The sequence below is a fragment of the Molothrus ater genome, chromosome 2, assembly GCF_012460135.2.
Source record: "Molothrus ater isolate BHLD 08-10-18 breed brown headed cowbird chromosome 2, BPBGC_Mater_1.1, whole genome shotgun sequence".
Classification (NCBI taxonomy): domain Eukaryota; kingdom Metazoa; phylum Chordata; class Aves; order Passeriformes; family Icteridae; genus Molothrus; species Molothrus ater.
Genome location: NC_050479.2, coordinates 49957647 through 49978042, shown reverse-complemented (window position 1 = coordinate 49978042; position 20396 = coordinate 49957647). Strand labels below are relative to the sequence as shown.

Genomic DNA, 20396 nt, shown 5'->3' with positions numbered 1-20396 from the left:
AGACCAACTGGGTATAGATGGTCAACTTAACACTCTTAGAAGAGAAAGGGCAGAAAAAGTTGTCTCGTTAAATACAGCAAGTTTCAATCCATTCTAATCTTGGTGCCTGCAATAAAATTAATAACTACCCGAGAGAGTAAATACTGTGATATTGTGTTCATTGGATAATTATATGCTTAATTTTTCAAAGGGAATTGCTTTTTGTTTCAATGAAAGCTCTATTACTGCTGGTGGTGCTCACAGGCCAGTCTTACACTTGTGAAAGAACTTTAGCAAGCCTTGGTTGTACCCATTAAACACAGGATCCTTTATGCAAGCTAAAATTAGCAAAAATAAAAATCTTTGTGAAGGAAGTGGAATTTAAAAGCAATTTTTATTTTTTTAAGCTGCTCTGTAATCATGAATGTGTTAGTGAACTTATTTTTGAGGGGAATTGGTATGACACTCAAAATGAGTGCATATGAGATTTTACAAATTGAAAATCAGCACAGACTTAATTTAAATGTGCATTTATGTATTTTAAATGGCTTGTTTACTTCACGTCCAATCTGTTGATTTCTGTGCTATCAGCATTCATCAATTTTAATTAAAAGGAGAGGAAGTTTGAGTGCATTTGAGATGAGAGTTCATTTTATTCTCCTTGCAAAGAATGATATCTCTGTGTTTTTAATTTATTATTCTTTTCCTTGTGACTTTCCTTTTTGAAGGATTGCACAGTTTTTGTTGGGAGCTTTATTATGCAAAAAAAAAGTTCAAGTATACTCACCCCTGTACCTATCCTGTGTCAGGGTTTTTCCTCAGGGCTTTAAGTAATAACTATGTTACTTTTAATAATATTTCAAGTAATTACATGTTTGACATTCTGTCTGGAGTTAATGCAACAGTTCTGGATTTCTTTCCCTAGCAGAAGCTTCCAAAGATTCTTTCCTACCTGAAAAAAAACTTGGGGCGCATATTTTTACATGTATTCATTGTGCTGTTTTGTAAGGGAAGAGCTTAAAATGCAGTGTGGCAGAAGGCTTCATATCTATCTTCTTTCTGACCAGTAAATATCTGACTGTTGGAGTGGTTCTGAATCAGTGTCTCTCAATAAATCAGCATCCAACAGATGGCTGATTTGTTATTTTGTGAACTGCTTTTGATAGTACTGATTTCCGTTACTAAAGATGATGCTTGCATAACTTACATGGCAGAATAAGCTGGTTTTTAGTATCTTAGGAAACTGGTATACTGTCCTACTCTGCCATAAATGCATTTCCTTGATGATGAAGACTGTTGTATATCTTTATACCTTCAGTTGCTAAAAAAAAAAAGTCTACAAAAGGGACTTCTATTAAGTTTATTTTTAAAATATATTATCATAGCAGGTTAAGTGGACCACTAACTGCATCTACACCAAAATGGAGAGAAGATAGTACATCAAGAGCATTCCAGCTATTTTTCATGGTATTTTCCACCTGTCTGACTTCATTCAGTTAAGAAAGTGGTGGCCTATTGTAAAGCACTTTCAGTGTTGTGTGGGTAATGTGGTCAACAGTTTGCTGTCTGGCAGCCAAACTTGATGATAATGCTCAAGCTTATCATCCATGTTTACTATCTCTGGGTCAAAGCGTGAAGGTATGTTCACCCTGCTCTTTTCTCCTGTACTTTCTAGGGGTTACCTTCCTGTCAAGGAATAGCTGGGTTTTGCTGCGATATACCAACCTATTCCTAAGCCATCAGCAGAGATTGATGTATTCTCTCTTCATTGGAAGATACTACTGGGTATTCCTCCTCCACACTGAGTTAATTTCTTCTTATAGTTTGGTTAGCCTGCAGGTGAAAAGAAGGGAAGATCTTGGTAATTATTCTGAGTCTCACAGTTGTAAGGTGCATGTTGGTGATGAGACCGCTGAGATGACTTTTTGTGTGATTCTTCTGCAAATGTAATTTGTTTCAGGTAGAATTAAGTATAATCAAGAGGAGAAACATCCCATTAATTTTATTGAGCTGCCTTTTAATTTTTTATCCTGTCTAGACTATCAGTCCTAATTGCAGGATGATGGTAAAGTCTTGGCTTTTCACTGAATTGTAAAACTGTGAATATAGTGACAGCACTGTTGCTGGTGGGATTTCTGAATAAAATAGGGCCAAACACTTGAGATCAAAAGGGATACTTTCATAGACAATTCCAAGGTAACAGGTCTGGATGTAGCAGTTGCTAATGCAGCATGTGTACTGTCCCATGGGAATCTGCAGTTTGTAGTAAACTGGCACTATTGACATACTTTTCAGTTTAACCATTAGTTTGATAATCTTTCCAATTATTAAATGCAGTAATGATTGTGCTTCACAGAGGTTTTTGAGACACCCTTAGTTTTCAAAGCTGTGGATTCCTAGATGAGAGTCTCAAGGGTTTTGTTAATCTTCTCTTGGTGATAAAGAGTGCCTCTTTTTCTTGTAGAAATTATGAGGACTGTGGGACAAAGTATTTATGAATAACCCTGTCAAGAGCCTGAGGGTTGCTTTTGTGTTATTTTGGCTCTGTGGTTTGATTGACTTCTGGGAAGGATAGCTTACAACCACCATGTGTGTTTTAAGGAACCCACTTCTCCAGTGCATCTGGCTGAAGCCCCACTTTGTCTGGCTAGCCAGCTGGTGAAATTCTGCAGATGGCTAACTGCAATTTCCAAGACCTGATGCATGTAGTATCTTCTTTCTCGTGAGAAGGAAGATTCCCAATTTAGCATTTACTCATGCACTTGTTAAAGATGTTGGGAATATTGCCGTGGCCTCACTTGGAGCAGAATCTGATCGTTTTGTTCCACTCCTTCCCTACCAGCAGACTTAGTTGTAATAGCTTGTTGGAGCATTTTGATGATGTCTTAATTGGTGTATTAAGCCTTTTTTTTTCCTCAGTCATCAGTTTTGTGATACAAATTACATACTTCATGAGTACTGGTGAAAGAGCGGTGTGAGATCATCTATAGTTCCCTGGCTAGGATTGCTTTCCCATATCATTAATTTTCTTCAAGTTCCTATTCTCAGACTCCTCTAACTTTACTACAGAAACTCTTAAGTGACTAATATCACGTTTGGTTTCAGTTGGTTGGGATGGTCAGAATTAATGTGAACTCCAACTTCAGAGGTATATGGTCAGACTAGCTTCTCTCCTTCCCCCCACCCCTCTTTTTTTTTTTTTTTTTTTTTTTTGCCTCCCACAGAAGTTTTCTAACATTCTGGCAAAGCAAGTATTTGGACTTTTACCCATTCTCTCACTTTACAGTAAAGAAGCATTCATTTTTCCAACATTAAAAACTTGGCCAGAAAACCTGGCCCCAAAACGTTAATGTTTTGAGCAAATGTTTAAAATTACCCTCTGACTTGGCTGCTCCAGACAGCCTTGAAGCACTGTTTTCTTTTGGGGTGGAAAAATTGTTTTTCACCCAAAAAAAGCTAATTAAAAGAGTTAATATTTATCCAGTATTACTGATAGCAACAAATTGAATTTATATATTTCAAATATTATAGAAATAAATCTGAAGCCATAAGAAACCTGAATAAGAATAGCTGAATCCTTAAGGAGCTCCGTTAATTGTGGCTGTTTCAAGAGCTGAGGATAGGAGGTGAGAATTGCAGGAAATGTGGAAAATAGTGTATATATATGTCTTAGAGCTTGTCTGTTTTCTAAAAGAAAAGGGGCATGTTTTTCCTTAAGTGTACTACACTTGGTGACTTCTTGATTTTTGTATCTTGTTTTTGGTTTAAATTTTGCTGCTACTTCACACCATGTCTTCTGAGAGAGCTGGTTCAAGGCAATACATCCTTTTTCAGTGGTTTTTTTTCTGTTAAGCTTGCATAAATATTTGACTTTGCATTAATTGAGGAGCTCTTTCCTGGCTCTAAGTATGTTATTACAAATGCAGGAAGATCAAGAAAACATGGGAAATAATCAAGTTCCGTTGTATCTGCATATCTCATTCCTTTTGGACATATTTGATCACCTTAAGTTAATAGAGAATGGACTTTAATAGAGAGCAGTCAGGTTCAGCCTGTATTTCATACTCTTGTGCTCTGTGTGATGAGTGATGATGTTGTGCTCTGTGTTGCTAGGGTAACACAAAGAAACATAGAGAAAATACGGCAAAATTCCAAAAAGGAAGCATTTTCTTTTTTTTTTCAGTGCTTCTTATTTGCTCGTGAAGTATTTTGCCAGAATATTACTGAGAAAACCCAGTAATTTTTTAAAGCTTTTAGTCCAAGTGTACAGACTAAATGAAATGATTCAGTCATGCAGTAGTGATTTACTTTTACTTAAGGACAAATGCAGCGTCACTTCATCTTGTTTCCAAAATCTTTATCATGGACTAAACTGCTCTTACCTTGTACCTCCATTTCTTCATTTTTGCTCTGCATCTCTATCAATAAATCTAAATTTTTTAATCACTCTTTCCCAAAAGCTTTGCTTTTAGTAGTCCCCCTTTGAACTGCAGAACAAAAAAGCATTTGTTTTTTAATAATGTAACAAAACTTTAGAATGAAAAGAGGTCTGACATATACGCTGCCGCTATTCTCTGTTCTCCTGTGCAACAGTTTGGCCAGCACTACACTGGAATTGCTCTAGAGGAAGAAATGAGCCATTGGAAATCTTTGAAATGACTCCCAGGTGCTGTAAATTCCATGTATCCCTCAAATGCAGGGGGTCTGTCTCTTCTCCAGAAGATATAACTATCCCTCATACATATACGTGGCATTTATGGATCTTGGCTTTCCTGAGGAGATGATGACTGGAGTGGACTGAATCCTGGATTACTTTTATGGGCCTAGAATAGGACATCTTGTAGCTTCTGCTGGTAACTCTGAGTCACCTGTGTGCTGAATTGTTTTCTGAGTATGTGTCATGACAACAGCAGCCAAGCAGATGCCTATTTAGACTGGTGAAACTGGCTGTAAGCACAAGTGTGAACACAGCAATATCCAGTACAAGTTACTGTCAGTCATCTTTTTTTTTTATCAGAGGATATGTTCATTGCCAAATATCTGATATAAATTATGCAGCCTAGACTTGAGTTCTGGGGTTTTTTTTTGTTTTGTTTTAATACCCTGAGGAATTGAGTAAACCTTGCTTTTGAGTGTTATAAGCTGTGGTAAACTGTTTTGCTTATACACAAGGCACTTCTGCACCATTGCTTGTTTGCTTGACACAAGGATAACAAAGGATTACATTTACTGGCTCTTTCCCTGGGCATGAAGGGAGGAGATTGCTGGGGTGGATTTTTCCTCTTCCCTATGTACAGAGGCTATAAAAATATCTCTCTCTGAGCAAGCAATGTTGTATAACCTGCCAAATCCTAGCTCTTCCCAAGAGACCACCTCTAAATGCTTTATCCAAATTGAACAATTGTGTTAATCCTGGGGGTTGAGTGTAAGAGAGTGCACATAGGCAGTTGCTAGGAGTACTTGGTAGATGGAAAATTTTTTACCCTAACTTACCTTGCAGTGATTTGTTTATTCATACCTGGAGTTGGTACAGACAAGTCTCATCAAGGCTTGGTGGGAATTAATGCAGTCAGTGTTGAGGGCTATTCTAAAAATTTACTTCTGGTGTGTGTGTGGAAACTGGGGATGTTGAAATATTCCAGTTAGGTGTGAGAGTTGGGAATAAAAAGGACAGTGGCTTTGGAAATACTTAATAATGGCAAAGAGGCATCAGGCAGTAGAGAAAATGAATTTTGGTCATGTCATGAAAAATAATGCTGTGAGTTGGCATGGTTGCTGCAGCTTAGCTGAAGCAAATAACAGACTTTTTACATAATTTTTTTTATAATGCTCTTGAACTATTTTTGAGCAAGCTAGCAGCTACATGTTTTTGTGGTTTTGAATATATTTCTAAAAACTTACAGGATTGCTTTTAATTATCTATTTTGATACTTACTTTCCAGTGACTCCCCAGATATACCAACTATTTGTTTTGGAAAGATTGTTAGCCAAATTATATACTCCCCATCTTGACTTCTCTTGAAATTAATGTACAAAATTTATACAATATGGTCTAGATTTGTGTGGGGGAATGAAGGTCAAGGGTCTTTAAAACTAAATGCAAGAGAAGTTAATGTAGATAATGATCCTGATGATCAACAGGATGAGCTCAAGTATGTTGATTCTTGAGGTACAAGGAAGGAGAAAGGTAGAAAGAGGGGGGAACATTTAATGTAATCCTTGTGCAAAGGTCAACTGAAATATGTACAGGCTTTTAAAAAAGAAAAAAAGGCAACAGGGAGATAAAAGGAGAGATTCAGCAAAATCATATGCTCCAAATTCTAAATACCAAAACTTGGGGAAGAAATATAAACCTTTAGTATATGTAAGTACTGACATTATAGCTATCTATCAATTGATCTAAAATACTGTGTGCATTAAAGTGGTTTTTTTTTTTCCTTGAGAAGGAATTAATTTCACCTGTGAAATTAAAAAGTCTTCTTGAGTGTGAACAAAGTGATTTGAGATTTGATTTGAGGTTTGATTTCCTAACACTCTGTGTGAGCTGAGAGTCAACTGCACAACTTCTAATACTTTGTGCAGAGTCCGTCTTTTCTCATAAAAGTCAGTGGATGTTCTTATGTTTCTTGTCCAAAGTATATGGCATGTGACCACTAGATTTCAGAAATAAAATACCTGCTGGGTTTTTGGCGGTTTTTTTGGTGAGTGCCAGTCTAGATCTGGAATTGGAAGTATCCAATAAAGATTGGCAAAGCATTCTAGTTTTTCCCTGGAAAAACCAAGCAAATAAAACAGTACAAGAGGCACACAGTTTAATCGTAATTAGTTAGTGAAGCTGATGAGTTTTAAGAGCAGGTTAGGAATAGAGTAAGAAAAAGTCACAAAGAGGGACCAATCAACAAATCTACATCAATTATTATCAATTTTAGGACAATTTATTTTGGAAACTGTCTCAGATATCATCCAGTCCGACTTTAATTCTCTTTAATAGACCTTAATATTTGAGCAGGAAGGTGCGTGATCCTATCAGCTCCTTTTTGCCACGGCAACAACTTGCAGTGAGTGCTCCAAACCACTTGCCCTGCTCACCACTCAGACAAGAGCCAAGGAGTGCTCAGGTTATCATTTGAGGCTCTTCTGCTTGTTCTTCTGCGGGATTTATTTTTATTTTTATTTGACAGGCATGCCTTCTTCCCTACAGGATGCTAGTTTTCTTTCTGGGAGAACCTCTAGATTAGACTGGAGTATGAGGAAGCTGGCAGTGATGGACCACCCAGGGAGGGGTCGGAAAAGAGCATGAGGAAATGGATAATGTTATCGTCTGGTGACTTGCCGGGGTTGATGCACTTTTCTAGAAGCGCCTGTTGTTGTTTTGATAAGGGATTTCAGAATGGTGTGGAGGCATAATGGGTGAGATCAGCAAGGAAGCGCCATGCTCCAGAGGCAGTGTGAGAAGACAGGCTCTGAAGCCATGGATGGTGATGTGTTCCCACGGAGGGTGTTGGCTGGCTCTGTTCCCTCTCTGCCTTTTCCTTCTTGAGCATTTCTCCTCCACCCCTCAGCTTTAGTAGGTGGGGGCACAGGGTGGAGTCAGTCTGCTCATTCATCAGGGCCCATGGAGCTCCTTGCTGTCAGCCAGGGGTTCCGTAGGGGCACGGAGAAATGCTTTCTGCTGACATTTTATACCTGACTCTGTGCTGCTATGATGTGAGTGGCATTGGGTCTGGTGGATGTGTTGCTATGGAAAATGCATGTGCTTTTTATAGTCAAATAGAAAGGTGTGTTTCCAAACGCTGTTCTCTAACTCAGCAGCCATAGCCTGGCTGGTTTATTTCCAGCATTCTCAGCAGTGAACTGTGGCTCTTGGGGTTGAATATCAATTTGCTAAGAATCCAAGTGCTGGAGGAATGTCCTCATGTTTCTGTACCCATGCAGCAACCACATCTTCCACTGGAGCCTTTCTATTCTCAGCAGCACGTGGGAATTCAGTGAAATCCGATAACAGCAATATTAATAGCAGCTGAGTAGGTGGCCAAAGAGGTTGAAATTTAGCACGAGCCCGCTGCTAGTTGGACAGGCAGCGTTCATCTCCTGCGCAGCAACACCCGGCGGGGGTGTGGGAGTCCTTCAAATCCCCTGACATCTTCCTCAGAACCGTAAGTGCAGCTGCTCGGTGTAGGGCTGGAGTGCCTGGAGCTCAGCAAGGAGTGGGGAATGGGCTTTTCTGCAGCCAGCTGATCTGCTCCAGCTCCCAGGCCAGGGTATGGCTCTTCCAAGCCCTTCAGAGGGCATCTTGGAGGTGTGACTGCTGCCTTGATGGATGGAAGCTCAAAGGGAGAACACCAGTGCTTCTTTTTAAACAGCAATGTATTCAAGCCTTGTGTTTGTGAGATCTGTAGTTCAGAGGAAAGGACAGAAAACCAGGTTGGCAGCTGTTTCTGAAGTATTCGTCACCAAGGGATGGGTTTGGCACTGGGCAGGGTGCATTTGTCACTGCCACATTCCTTTCTATCTGTGGGAGTGTCTCTGTTCCTTCTTTCTCCCCGTAAATGGGTTCAGATTTGTCTTATCACTTTGGACAGGACCACATGTATTCTTGGCAGCTAACCTTCATTTCGGGGAGGACGAATCTCCGTTCAAACTTGCTTCTTTGTTTGTTGGTTTTGTTTGTTTTTTTTTTTTATTTTAAATCTTCAATCGATAACTATATTTAAATATGTTTCTATATGAGAAACAGACCCTTCTCTGAATGAGATGCTTTAAAATTATCTTCCAGAATTTTCCTCAGACTTCTGGTATCTTGGATGTGGTCCTGAGCTCCACATTGTTCTTCCTGGAAAAGTGAAGTGTTAAAGTAGATTTGACATCATGAGTTGCTAGTTGCTGGAATTTAATACATATAAGGACTTGGGGAAAAAAAAAACATATCATGTGTCAGAAAAGTAAAATCCAAACTATTGAGTTTATTGTTTAAAAATTTTTGAAATAAGTAAAAAAAAAAATCTACTTAAAATGCACTGCTCTTTTGTATGGAGGCACTGGAGTGGTGTCTGTAGATGTCAGTGGATGTATTTTATAATTGGTTAAACTCTAGTTCACAATTTCTTAAAAATACTGTGGCCTGCTAGCTCCTCTAAGGTGTATGATTGTCTACAATTAAAAAAAAATTCTTTTAAATGCCCCAAAATGCATTAAAAGACTCGCAACAGCTTTCCTCACTCCTTAAAAATGGAAAGCACAGAGCACCTCTGTCTCAGGATCATCACATGGGGGTTCTCACGGTACTGGTGTCTGGAGCAGAGTCCTCCTCCACCAAGCCCCCAGCCTGCTTCTCTGCCATGGTGCCGGTGCAATTGCTTGTATGAGCATGATATAAAACAGATCAGCAAGCTAATTTGGGGGTTGAAAATGTATATTACAAAAAAACCAGGTTTTTTAGGAGAAACAGGTGTAGCCCTCTGGCAGCATGGAACACCAGTGTGATTCAGGGTTGTGTTGGCATAACCACGGGGGCAGCAAACAGGAGTGGCTGGAAGAGAGAGGGGGACCAGGAAATCCTTAAGCTAGAGCTGCTGCCAAAGCCTTTGTATTGTCAGACTAGGGCCTTGGTGACTAATTCTGCTGTTTAACCTTGAGTAAACAGTAGAGCTGAGAATAAATTCCTTGAGCTGTGGCTCAGCCTTGTGCTGATCTGCCATGTCACTTTGCTTTATTCTTGTAGAGTGGTCTTTGTTGAAGAAACATCTGTCAGTCGGGGCTGGCTCGAAGTGTTGTTTGTCAATATGTGTTGTGTTCAAATGTAACAGAGGTGTTTTGTCTCTAAGCATATCACACACACCAACAAGTGAGTGCTATTCCTGTCCCATTTGTCTTTCTTTTGTTTGCTCAAGGATTGACGTAGATGAGATGATTTATACAGAAGGCATTATTTCTCCACAGGTGGTTATTCCACATCTTTTTTCATCAGTGTTCAAGTCAGATTTATGCGGTTGTGCTTCACAATTACTGTTATAATATCCCCCACGTGTTGTTGTCTCGTGGCCTTTAGACTTTAGAGATCTTTTCCAGGGTGGCTAATCTTGAAGTTGTGTGTAAACTTTTATTAATACCACTGCCAACATTTAAGGTTCACGCTTTGTGAATCAGGATTCTACTTTTACAATTTTGAGACCTCATTGTTGGCTGGAATTTGGTATTGAGGTTAAGATAGGTAGATTGGTGTTGGGTTTTTTTTTGAGCTTCAGAATGAAGTGCTGAGACTGTGACAAGAGCAGACAAAGCATTTACAATAAATTTTTCCAGTAAGATCTTAACTGCTATACTTAGCAGCTTTCTTTGCTTAGTTCAGACATCTTTAGCAAAGTTGTATTGTTAACAAAAGGAGATAAAAAAACCTGTGGGAAGACAGAGAAGTTAATGTTTAAAAATACACAAAGTGATTTAGTAAATAGTGTTGCATTGTCATGTGAGGAGGAACTGAATTCTTTCAGCAGATTAGTTTTAAGATGCAGCCTTGGCTGTGCCCTCCTGGGCAAAGCTGCAGCCCACATAAAGCTTTCAGTACAAAGGTATTCACCTATTCAAAGCAGAAATTGGATTACACCAATATTCATAAAGAATATGATTAGCATCCACTGGGCTCTATGACATCTTTGGATGAAAACAGGAAAAAGCAGACTTCTTTCACAGTAACCAAATGTAGTATTGGCATTTATTTGCATTGACAAAGATACTTTAGCAAGTGAGCTACCCCATCAGTTCCTAAGTTAGCTGTTGTATGAGAAATGTCTCTGCAATCAGTTGTGTGTACACTTCAGTGCTATAGGCTTATGTTTTAAATAAGGCTATGTGTGTCCCAGAGCGTTTAAAAAGCTTAAAAACTACATTGCTGAAGTTCTTGTACTCCATCTTCTAAATAGTTTATTCAAATATAGTGTGAGAAACTGGGTGTTGAAGCCCTGTGTATTTAGAGCCAGATTTGCAAAGGAGAGTTAGAGGTGAGAGCAGGAGCTTGCTGTTAGGTAACAGTTTGTCAGAAGAGTTGTAGGGTCATGCCTACTCTTACAGCAACAAAGAATTTGCTATGCTTGAGGCTGGTGACTCCATCTTGTCCCCTCCTATGAACCATAATTGTTCAGAGTTATACACAAGACCCTAGATGAAATATTTGCATAGATTGCACAGTAGTTATGTTATTTTTATAACACCTCATGAAGAATTTCCGTGTACTAGAATTATTCCATTTTGTGTTTTCATTTACTGCAATTGAGTTAAAAGCCTTGTTTTTTCTGTTTTGATACTCACAGGGAAAATTAATTCATCCTAAAAGCTCTTTAGTTTGTATCACACTTCTAACCAATAAGTATTTACACAATATATATTTTAAATTGAGTATCCTGGAAGGGAAATAGGCAATTGCATGTGCAATTAAACACAGATGAGCTCAGACAGATTGTACATATAAAAGGTTTAAAGGCTCTTATTTCACACAGAATGTTAGAAAGCAGATCCAAACTACATCTTCTGCAAGTTGCATGTCTCAGAGAAGATGTAGCTGTGAAATTTGTAGGTTAGAAATTCATTTTAAGACTTTCCAGTAAAGTAACAGCCTTGCTTCTTTAATCAGGATTTTTTTGACAAAAAAAAATTATATACCTATCATTTAACACAGATTATAGGACAGTACCATTCATCATTCAGAATCATCCTTTTCCTTGCTTAAGCACCATCAAATAATTAATACATGCATATAAAAGTGAAGAACAGTGTTCTAGATCAGCAGGGTTTTTCTTGGATTTTTTCCTCTCCTCTTCTGCTCAGGCTGTGTCTACTGTGACAAGTTTTTGAAAAGGTTTCGAAACCAATAGATGCAGTTCAGAGAAGGAAAATAGTAATGCAAATGAAGAAACTTCATGAATGAAAAGTAAACACCTTGTTTGCTTGCTTCTGTTGTTAGCAGAGTAAACAGGAATGAAGCAGAGTCTCTCATTCGAGTCCGTGAAATATCTCCCTGCCTGCATTTTTGGTCTCAGGCTGTCTTGTTTACTTGAATGACCTAAGTTTTGTTTTGGTTTTAGTCCAAATACACAGGCCTAGTGTATTTATAGTTATTTCAGTAAGAAAATTTTATTGAAATATAAAGACAATTAAATATCGCTCCTGTTGCAAAATGGTTGACTGAAATTATCTAAGAGAACTCAAGGAAAGCAGAAGTGGATATCATTGTGTTCAGTCTTGTAGCTTTGGTCTACTTGAAGGCTGGCAGCCTTTTGGATACATGCTCCTGCCAGCTAAGGGCAGAGTTTTCCACTCCTCACTGGGCTGCTCAAGTTGGGAGCAAACTTTGGGGCATCCTTAGCAAGGGTCTCTGCTTTTGTAATTGCAAACAAAAGCAGAAATTCTGCTAACAAAAGGCATTGAGGGTAAAGAATGCTAACCTTTAAAATGCTCTCCACTGGGTACGAGAAGTGTAATGTTGATGTAAGAAAAGTTTTCCATTCTCTGCTTGGGAAATCAACCTGTCTCTAGTAGCACTCAAAAAATTTAGCTTACTGGAAAAAAAAAGCGAATTTTTTTTTTCTTCAAAAATAGTCTTGAGTGAATAACGAATAGCAATGGATTTTGGAAGAGATTAAAGAACAAACAAAAAAGTGTAAATATTTCACATTAAAGGAGGAGGGTTCTTCCTTATCTGTGTCAAAGAGGACACTGGCTACAAAGCCAGAAGCATCTCTGGCGTGAGATACTAAGGAAGCTTCAGGCAAGGACTGTGGAGGTCAGACCCAGCTCAGGACTTTGTGTTCCTGATAGCCTGATTTCTTTATGATCTGGGGATGGGCAAGGCAATTAGAGGCACTGAGTGGGAGCGGGTGCTCTCAAAATAGGAAGGAGGAGGGAAGGGACGGTCTGTGTCCCTGATGGTTGTCATGTCTCATTGACTATTCCATTTCCGTGAAGAGTGACCAAGCCCTGTCCTCATTACACTAACTCCTAACCATTTCCTTAATGGTTTATTCTCCTTTTTTTCCTGTAACCTTTGGCTAGTGTGTTTCTAGACAGACAGAAATGGGATAAGTACCTTGACACATTATTTGTCTGGCATGTTAGGGAGTTCTGAATAGGTTTTTCTGCTAATGTATGTGAAGACTCTGCTTTTCTGTTTGAACCCCTTTGCTGTGCTGTGTGTGAAGTTTGTAGCTGAACCAACTCCAAAACAACATCTGGGGTAGGTGAAGAGTTGTTTGGGTATATTTAAGCCATTTGCTCTTCCATAACTGCTGTAACTGCATGCAGCAATGTTGTTCAACCACTGTCTGCAGTCTAGCCCTGAGCATTTGCACCTGGGGACTAGGAGGCTTTTGGAGGCTCCCATTCGAGAAGTTTCTTCTTCTTGCTCTAATAATGAGTGGGAGGAGAACAGGAGTGTCCTTTGGTACACTTCCAAGGTGTGCTAGACTGGGAATATATATATATAAATGTTCCCTGATCTTAGTGATTGCATATGTATCTAATATTTTTTGAAAAACATGTATTTCTATAAAATAACCCAAACCCATCTTTTCAGCCCTACATCATCTCTCTCCAGATGTCCCAGTTTCAGTTTCTCATTTTTTGGTCTGAAAAGTTTACTCTTGGCTAAAGTGTTTTCTATTGTCTAAGGCAAATACTTTAGAAAACAATACAACTGGGGGAAAAGTTACAATTGAATCTCCTTTCATATGGAATTGACAATCTGAAGTTATTCGGGCTGGAAAAGAGAAGGCTCAAGGGAGACCTTGTAGCAGCCTTCCAGCAGCTAAAGTGAGCCTACAGGAAACCTTGAGAGGGACTTTTTACAGGGATATGTAGTGATAGGACCAAGGGGGAATGACTGAACTGAGAGGGTCAGTTTATATTGGCTAATGGGAAGAAATTCTCTACTCTGAGAATGGGGAGGCACTGGCATGGATTGTCCGGACCAAGTGGTGGATGTCCCATCCCTCTAAGGGTTCCAGAGCCAGGCTGGATGGGCCTTTCAGCAGTGTGGTCTAGTGGAAGGTATCCCTGCCCATGTCAGAGGGAATGGAAGTGGGTGATCTTTAAGGGCCCTTCCAACCCAAAGTGTTCTATGATTCTGTGATCTCCCTGGCTAATAGAGGCTATATTTCCCAAAGTCAACAGCTTGTTTTCTACTTCTGTTTTGTTGGTAACTAAAGGAGAGCTAATTAAAAATGCCTAGAACCTTTCTGTGTACCTCTCAAAACAGAAACTGTAATAGATTGGCTAGTTTCTCATTTTACATGTAACAATTGAAATAGTACATAGTTATGAGTGTATTTAAAGTGGAATGCTTCTTATTTCTTTTGGAGCAGTCATAGTTGCATATTTTATATTGACTGATAATTGGTCTTGAAACTTTTTACGCCTTGAATAATAATTGAATTTTAAGCCAGCAATTTTAAAACATTTTGTTTTCTTCTCTTTTTCTCATTCCCTGCCCTGCTTCAGACCAGAGGAGACCAACAGAAGAGTGAAAAATGTAAGAGAGTTTCACATTAATTGTGATTAATTATTTTTAAATGCTTCTGTTTAAATTGTGATTAATTATTTTTAAATGCTTCTGTTTAAATTGTGATTAATTATTTTTAAATGCTTTCTTTTCAAATTGTGGATTTATCTGATGCAAATTAGTGCCACTTTACAATGATTTCTATGTGCAGCTTACTTTCCCAAATCATTGTCATAATCAAAAACAGTACTTATATCTGCTTGCTTGAGATATGAGATGCATCATGACACTCTTCAATTGGTTTTGGTGGCAATCATAGCTAATACTGTATGCAAGATTTTGCAGTGCATTGTAGGAACATCTCTTACAGCATGCTGAGAGTCTTTTACAGTGGCACATGGCATGAGAGGAAAGTAATTAAGTTTGTATTAAGGGATTTTTTTTTCTGTTTGTTTTTAGGTTTTGATTACATTATACTGGCTTGGGAGGAAAGCTCAAAGTGACCCTGATTATAATGGTCCATACCTCAATCTTAAAGCATTTGAGAAGTTATTAGGGCAAGCATTGAGTAAGGTAAGGAATCCAAAAAAGGAAACTAAACAAATAGGCTGAAGTTTATATTTGTTATACAGCAGCAATTCTAAACAGTCTCTTGAGGATTTAATTTTCTTTGTTTGGAGAACACAGTAATTTGTTTTGCTTGCTATCAAGTTCCATAGGAAAGGAATGATTTTTAGCTTAGTTCTTCTGCAACCCATATGAATTTCAGAATACGTCTGCTCTAATTGATGTGGTAGATTGGGAAGAGCCCTATCTCAATCCTTTGGCTGAGATAAAAGAAATTTAAGACCTTTTGCCAAGTCTCCTCTTCAAGCTGTTATATGTGCTGTTTTGTATGTGTTTTAGGGTTTTGTATTAGTCTTTGCTGAAGTTTGTTTGTGAATTCAAAATGCTCATGAATAGCATTTTCACCCTAAATTATTGGAAAAGACCTTTTAAAAGTGACTCTTGTAGGCACTTGAAGAGTCCAGCCAGCCAAGCAGAAGTGGCAGAGATAGTGGGTACGGCGATATTTGGTACGTTGACCGGGGAGAGCCTTTCCCATCTTCAGTTACTCATAAAAGAGACGATTCCTTTGATAGCTTGGACTCTCTTGGTTCAAGATCCTGCACGAGCTTTTCATCAGATATAACCTTGAAAGGTGGCAGCGAAGGTATGTTTTCCTCTCCAAAATCTTTTGTTGACATGTATCTTATGAGTGTGGGAAAAGACAATGTATGGACCTGGTACTCGGATGTCCAGTACTTAAAGTCAGTTCTAGTTTTGTAACTGCTGCAGTTGCATTTTGCTTAAGCAAATATTCACCTCTAACAGTTGGTAGGAAAAAAGCATTGCTCGCACAGCTCTTCCTAGGAAGGGTTGCTGAAACTCTTGCTCTCACTGACACGTTAGGGTGTGTGTGTATGTCCAGGGTATTTTCCCAGAGTTCTGTAAGGGAAATTGCTAGAAATTAGATCTGGATGGGATTACCTAAAATTCACTAGTTGCACAAGTCGCTTGCCTTGTTCTTAGGGTGACTGTGTCAAACTGCTATGTCTTCACTTCATTTGTGAATATTCAATAAGGTTTTTCCCACCTAGGTTAAATACCGAATAGTATTTGCTACTTTTAGTAGTTTTTCATGAAAATAAAGGTAACAAGAAGATAGTGACACTGGATCCCTAAAGCAGCACTCTAGCCTGTGTTTCTCTGCTGGTTTTAAAGTTCAATGCCAACTTGTAGTCTAAAGTCACACAAATTGTGAGGTGTGGGGTTTTGTTTCATGTGAGTAACAAAATCATTGAGCAGAGGCTCCATGGAGCATTGGTGATCTGTGCAAGGCAACATTTAGCTACATTACATACGTGATGTACCCTGGGCTTCTACTGGATTTTAATCTGGTGAAATGAGCACAATGCTATATTATTTGCTGTTTATTTGTCTTTGTTAGTAAATTTATCTTGCAGATACTATTTAATTAAAAAATTTCTGTGCTGTTTTTTGTCTTTAGTCTGGAGGCCAGCACTTTGTTTCCTGTAGGGAGCAGTGATAATGAAAGAATGGAACAAATGCAGGAGGATCATGCAAACCAAATTGAGTTTAATGGATCTTATCACAGCTTTGCCACAGACTTCTAAAAATACTTCTCCTACTGTCCTGTCAGTAGCTCAGCAAATTTGCAGCTGAAACATCTAAAATACAGACATAAATTGATTTTAGAAGACTTTGATCCAAGTTTTAGCTACAAGCACATGTCTAGAGAATGATGTTTGTATCTTTCCTTTTTATTTCCACCTTCTTCTAAGGTTGTGACAGTGACACAGACTCGGAACTGCCTTCCAAAATGCATGACTCCCATAAAGATGACAGGTCTTACCGCAGGATTTCGATGATTGAACCAAAACCTACCACTGACTTCAATCGTTTCTTACCCAACAAAAACAAGCAGACAGCATACGTGCCAGCACCTTTAAGGAAGAAGAGGACAGAGAAGAATGAGGACAACAGGAGGAGCTGGGCAAGTCCTGTTTTCACTGAGTCAGATGGAGCATTTTCAAGGTACTGGTGTGTGGTCTTAGTAAAGTGGGCTTTGATGTAGAATTTTTAAAATAAGTTACTTCTTTATTAGTTAAAGAAAAGCTGCTCTTGCTGCAATAAAAAGTCAAGTATTTGATTTTCTATGTTTTATCAAGGGGAACATTTTGGTATGGTTGTGTGGTTTGGTTTTTGGTTTTGGTTTTCTACATTGTTTCTTGATGTTTGAATATTTTGAAGCTGGCCAGACTCCAGATGTATTTAAATGGTCTTAAATGCAAGTTCTTGAGAGATAGACCTATAGTTTTGACTGCTTGTTAAAGCTTCCAAAATATAGTGATGAATTTCAGCTGTCCGGCTTCTTGATGCATACAGATGAGATTAGTGGGCAGTTCTTGAGTTTCACCATTGCCTTCGTGCCTTCACTGTCTCCATTCTATTCCTGTCTCGGTCAACCTCAGTGGACGTGAAACGAATCCTGTAGCTTCCTGCCAAAATAGCAGAGCAGAGTGTGGGCTCACAAATCCAGCTTCCCTCCAGATCATCTATGAGTATGACAGTGGCTCTGATTCAGAAGATGAAAGAAGGCTGCCTGACGTTGTTTTGGATGACTTAGCAAATCGTAGATTTCTAGTCAAAAAGAGCCCTGTAAGCTCTGCTGCACCTGGACATCATTTCATGTTGCACAATGACTCTCCTAAATCTTGCTCGCAAGAAAGTTGTCCAGCTGGTCCACTAGCTGCAATGCTTGAACCACTGAGGTCAGAGATACTAATCCAAGATCCAGTAACTATTGCATTACCTAAATTGCAGCCCTTAAATAACTCCATAAAGTTAGTCTTCTAATCGGCATTTTAACACAGCTGATCATTTGATATGCTTTTTCTGTCAAATTTTGTGGAGACAGGATGCTGATATAACCATTTAACTTCTTTTAAAAATTTTTTTATTTAATCTGTTTTATTGTTTCTGGTGCTGCAGTGATGAAATTGAGAACTAATATGCTTCATTCACAAGGCTGAGCTCCTGAGCCAAAAAGCATGTCTTTTTGCATTGCTTACGTAAAGTTGCTCCTAAAATATCTTAACTGATTGGATATTTTGAACAGTAACCAGAGGAGGCAGAGGCAATTGGATACTAAAGGCGAAAACAAACCAAGAGTTAACAATCCTTCACAATTATCTGGGTATTGTGATGAGGACGAGGAAGAAGTAGGCATCCCAAACATTGAAAAAGATGATCTCTATTTTCGCAAGCTAAGTTCTTCAGTGCCAAATACAGTTGTTGCTTTTGACAAATTTCTTCCTAAGTTTTGGACTCCAGAGGAGGAATTGCTATGGAAAAAAGTCAAGAAATCTTCTTTCAAACCCTGGTATAAAGAGATTCAAGGGTTCAGGTGCGTTTTCATGCATGCCTGTTTCTCTCCTGTGTGCAAAGCTTAAATAAAGTATAGTTCTATGACTCAGAATTTTTAAATTTTCACTGCCAGTGTAGCAACAGGATATGTTTTATTTTTTCTTTTTTTCCTTTTTTTAAAAATAATTTAAGTATTATTATTGTTATACTGTTGCACCTGTTGCACTGTTGCCACTGTGCATTTTACTCAGTGAGTACACTTCATGTTTTTTTTTTTTTCTTTCTCCTCTGCTCATTCTTTCTGCTGCTGCACAGTAGAAAGAGATCAGATTCTGAGGATGAGGAATTTGCTTACAAACAAAGCTATACTATTGTTGCTAATCAACCAAGACAAAGTTTTGACTGGAACAGTAGCTGCAGAAAGGATCAGAATTATAAGCCAACTGCTGAATATCTGGGAAGCTCATTGTCACAGATTGCAGAAGGAAAAATCTTGGAGTCTTCTGATCAGCCCAGGTTGATACTGCTGCATGAGCTGTTCTCTTGGTGCATCAAAAAGAGATGGCTGGATATGCAACAGCTAAATGAAATTAAACCATGTCCCGTGATGCCGTGCTTTTTTGGTTATGACTATTTTGCTGGTTTGTTGGGTTTGGGGTTTTTTTTCTCTTTTAATGTAGCCATAAGTTGCTGGCCTTCTGAAACATGTAAATGTGAAAGTGTAACATGCTGCATAGGGTTACTGGCTTTGTGTGTGAGCATGTAAGTGTGATGTTTCTGAGCAGGTTAGGATGCCAGGATACCTTTGCGTTGATTGGCGTGTGCTGTGCTACAGTCAGTGGTGGTGAATGCCAAGTGGTGTCGTCATTCTGCTTGGGATACTGCAAGTCTAAACCAAATGTATATTGCAATACGTTGTGATCTGCTTGTCTCTTGCTAGTTAATGATATTTTTACTTCCCTCCTTTTGTTTTATATGCTTCAGTCAGTTTTCGTTACTTCAGGCCCTGCAAAAATACACTGACTACGTGTCTTCTGAAATGGAGACCAGAATTGATCCCACTTCTGGCCCTAGGCTCATAAAATGTAGAAAGAATGTTTCCTTTATACCAGGAGGCAAGCAAGGAGATGAGGAGAATGGATATCTATATCCAGATTTGGAAAATGATGATTTGTTTGTTCGGAAAACTGGGGCTTTCCATGTGAATCAAGTTGTTCTTCAAGACCCCCGGTATTTAAAGAAATTCTCTGAGCAGGAGCCTCCTCTAGAGGGTGAGATAATTCTACAACCCAGAGAGGGCCAAACTGTGATTCCAGATTTGGAAAAGGATGACATGATTTTTCGTAAAGTCCTCTCTCAAAAAAAAGAGGTGCCTTTATCAGGTGCTCCCGACAAGTATCACCCAGCACTGTTTCCTGATCCGTGGAGTCTTCCAGAAGAGATCCGGTCCAAATTTCTATGTTTACTTGAAAAAAATGCGATACCAGAGGAAAGGAAGAGCAATGGCAGAGTGCTGTCACCATCTTTACACCATAAGAAGGACGATATGCTGACCCGCAAGATTGAATCTTGGAAAGTGGGAAGCAACGTCCAGCCAGTAAATTTTATCCCAGGTCCATGCAGTGAAGAAGACTGGAAGAAGTGGGAAGCAATCAGGGAGGCCAGCAAAGTTAGACACAAGAAACGGCAGATGGTGGAGAGGTCAGGTTGTGTCCTGCACAGAATGAGTGCCCTTGAACCCTTCCCATTCAGAAAAGCATCATCCTGTGCTGAACCATTTGTAGAGTGCCAGTCTGTTTGTTCGTGTCGTCCTCGAACAAGCTTTTTATTTGCTTTGAATAGAAGCTCATGACTGCAATACCATATTTTCAACAAAAGATTATAAAGTTTTCGAGTTTTAGGCTGCCATTTTGGAGAAATTATGTTATCATTCCCTCAGGCTCCATGTTCTGCATAAGTTTCTTTCCATGGTTGAACAGGAATAGTGATTATTCAAAAG

At 38.9% G+C, this 20396-nt stretch overlaps 1 protein-coding gene across 10 annotated transcripts in view; it reads left to right on the top strand.

Moving 5' to 3' along the window:
* The window catches only part of LMO7 (LIM domain 7), a 132751-nt gene that overhangs the window by 73159 nt on the left and 39196 nt on the right, over positions 1-20396 (top strand). For 6 of the 10 annotated variants that reach the window (XM_036383849.2, XM_036383923.2, XM_036383679.2 and 3 more), the window contains 7 exons: positions 14467-14497; positions 14927-15040; positions 15482-15680; positions 16813-17065; positions 18150-18437; positions 18713-18913; positions 19382-20098. In XM_036383849.2, the coding sequence (XP_036239742.1) occupies positions 14467-14497; positions 14927-15040; positions 15482-15680; positions 16813-17065; positions 18150-18437; positions 18713-18913; positions 19382-20098 (1803 nt within the window). Of the gene's footprint in view, positions 1-14466; positions 14498-14926; positions 15041-15481; positions 15681-16812; positions 17066-17502; positions 17803-18149; positions 18438-18712; positions 18914-19381; positions 20099-20396 lie in introns of all 10 variants that reach the window. The other 4 variants (XM_036384427.2, XM_036383764.2, XM_036384182.2 and 1 more) reach the window with 4 other exon arrangements.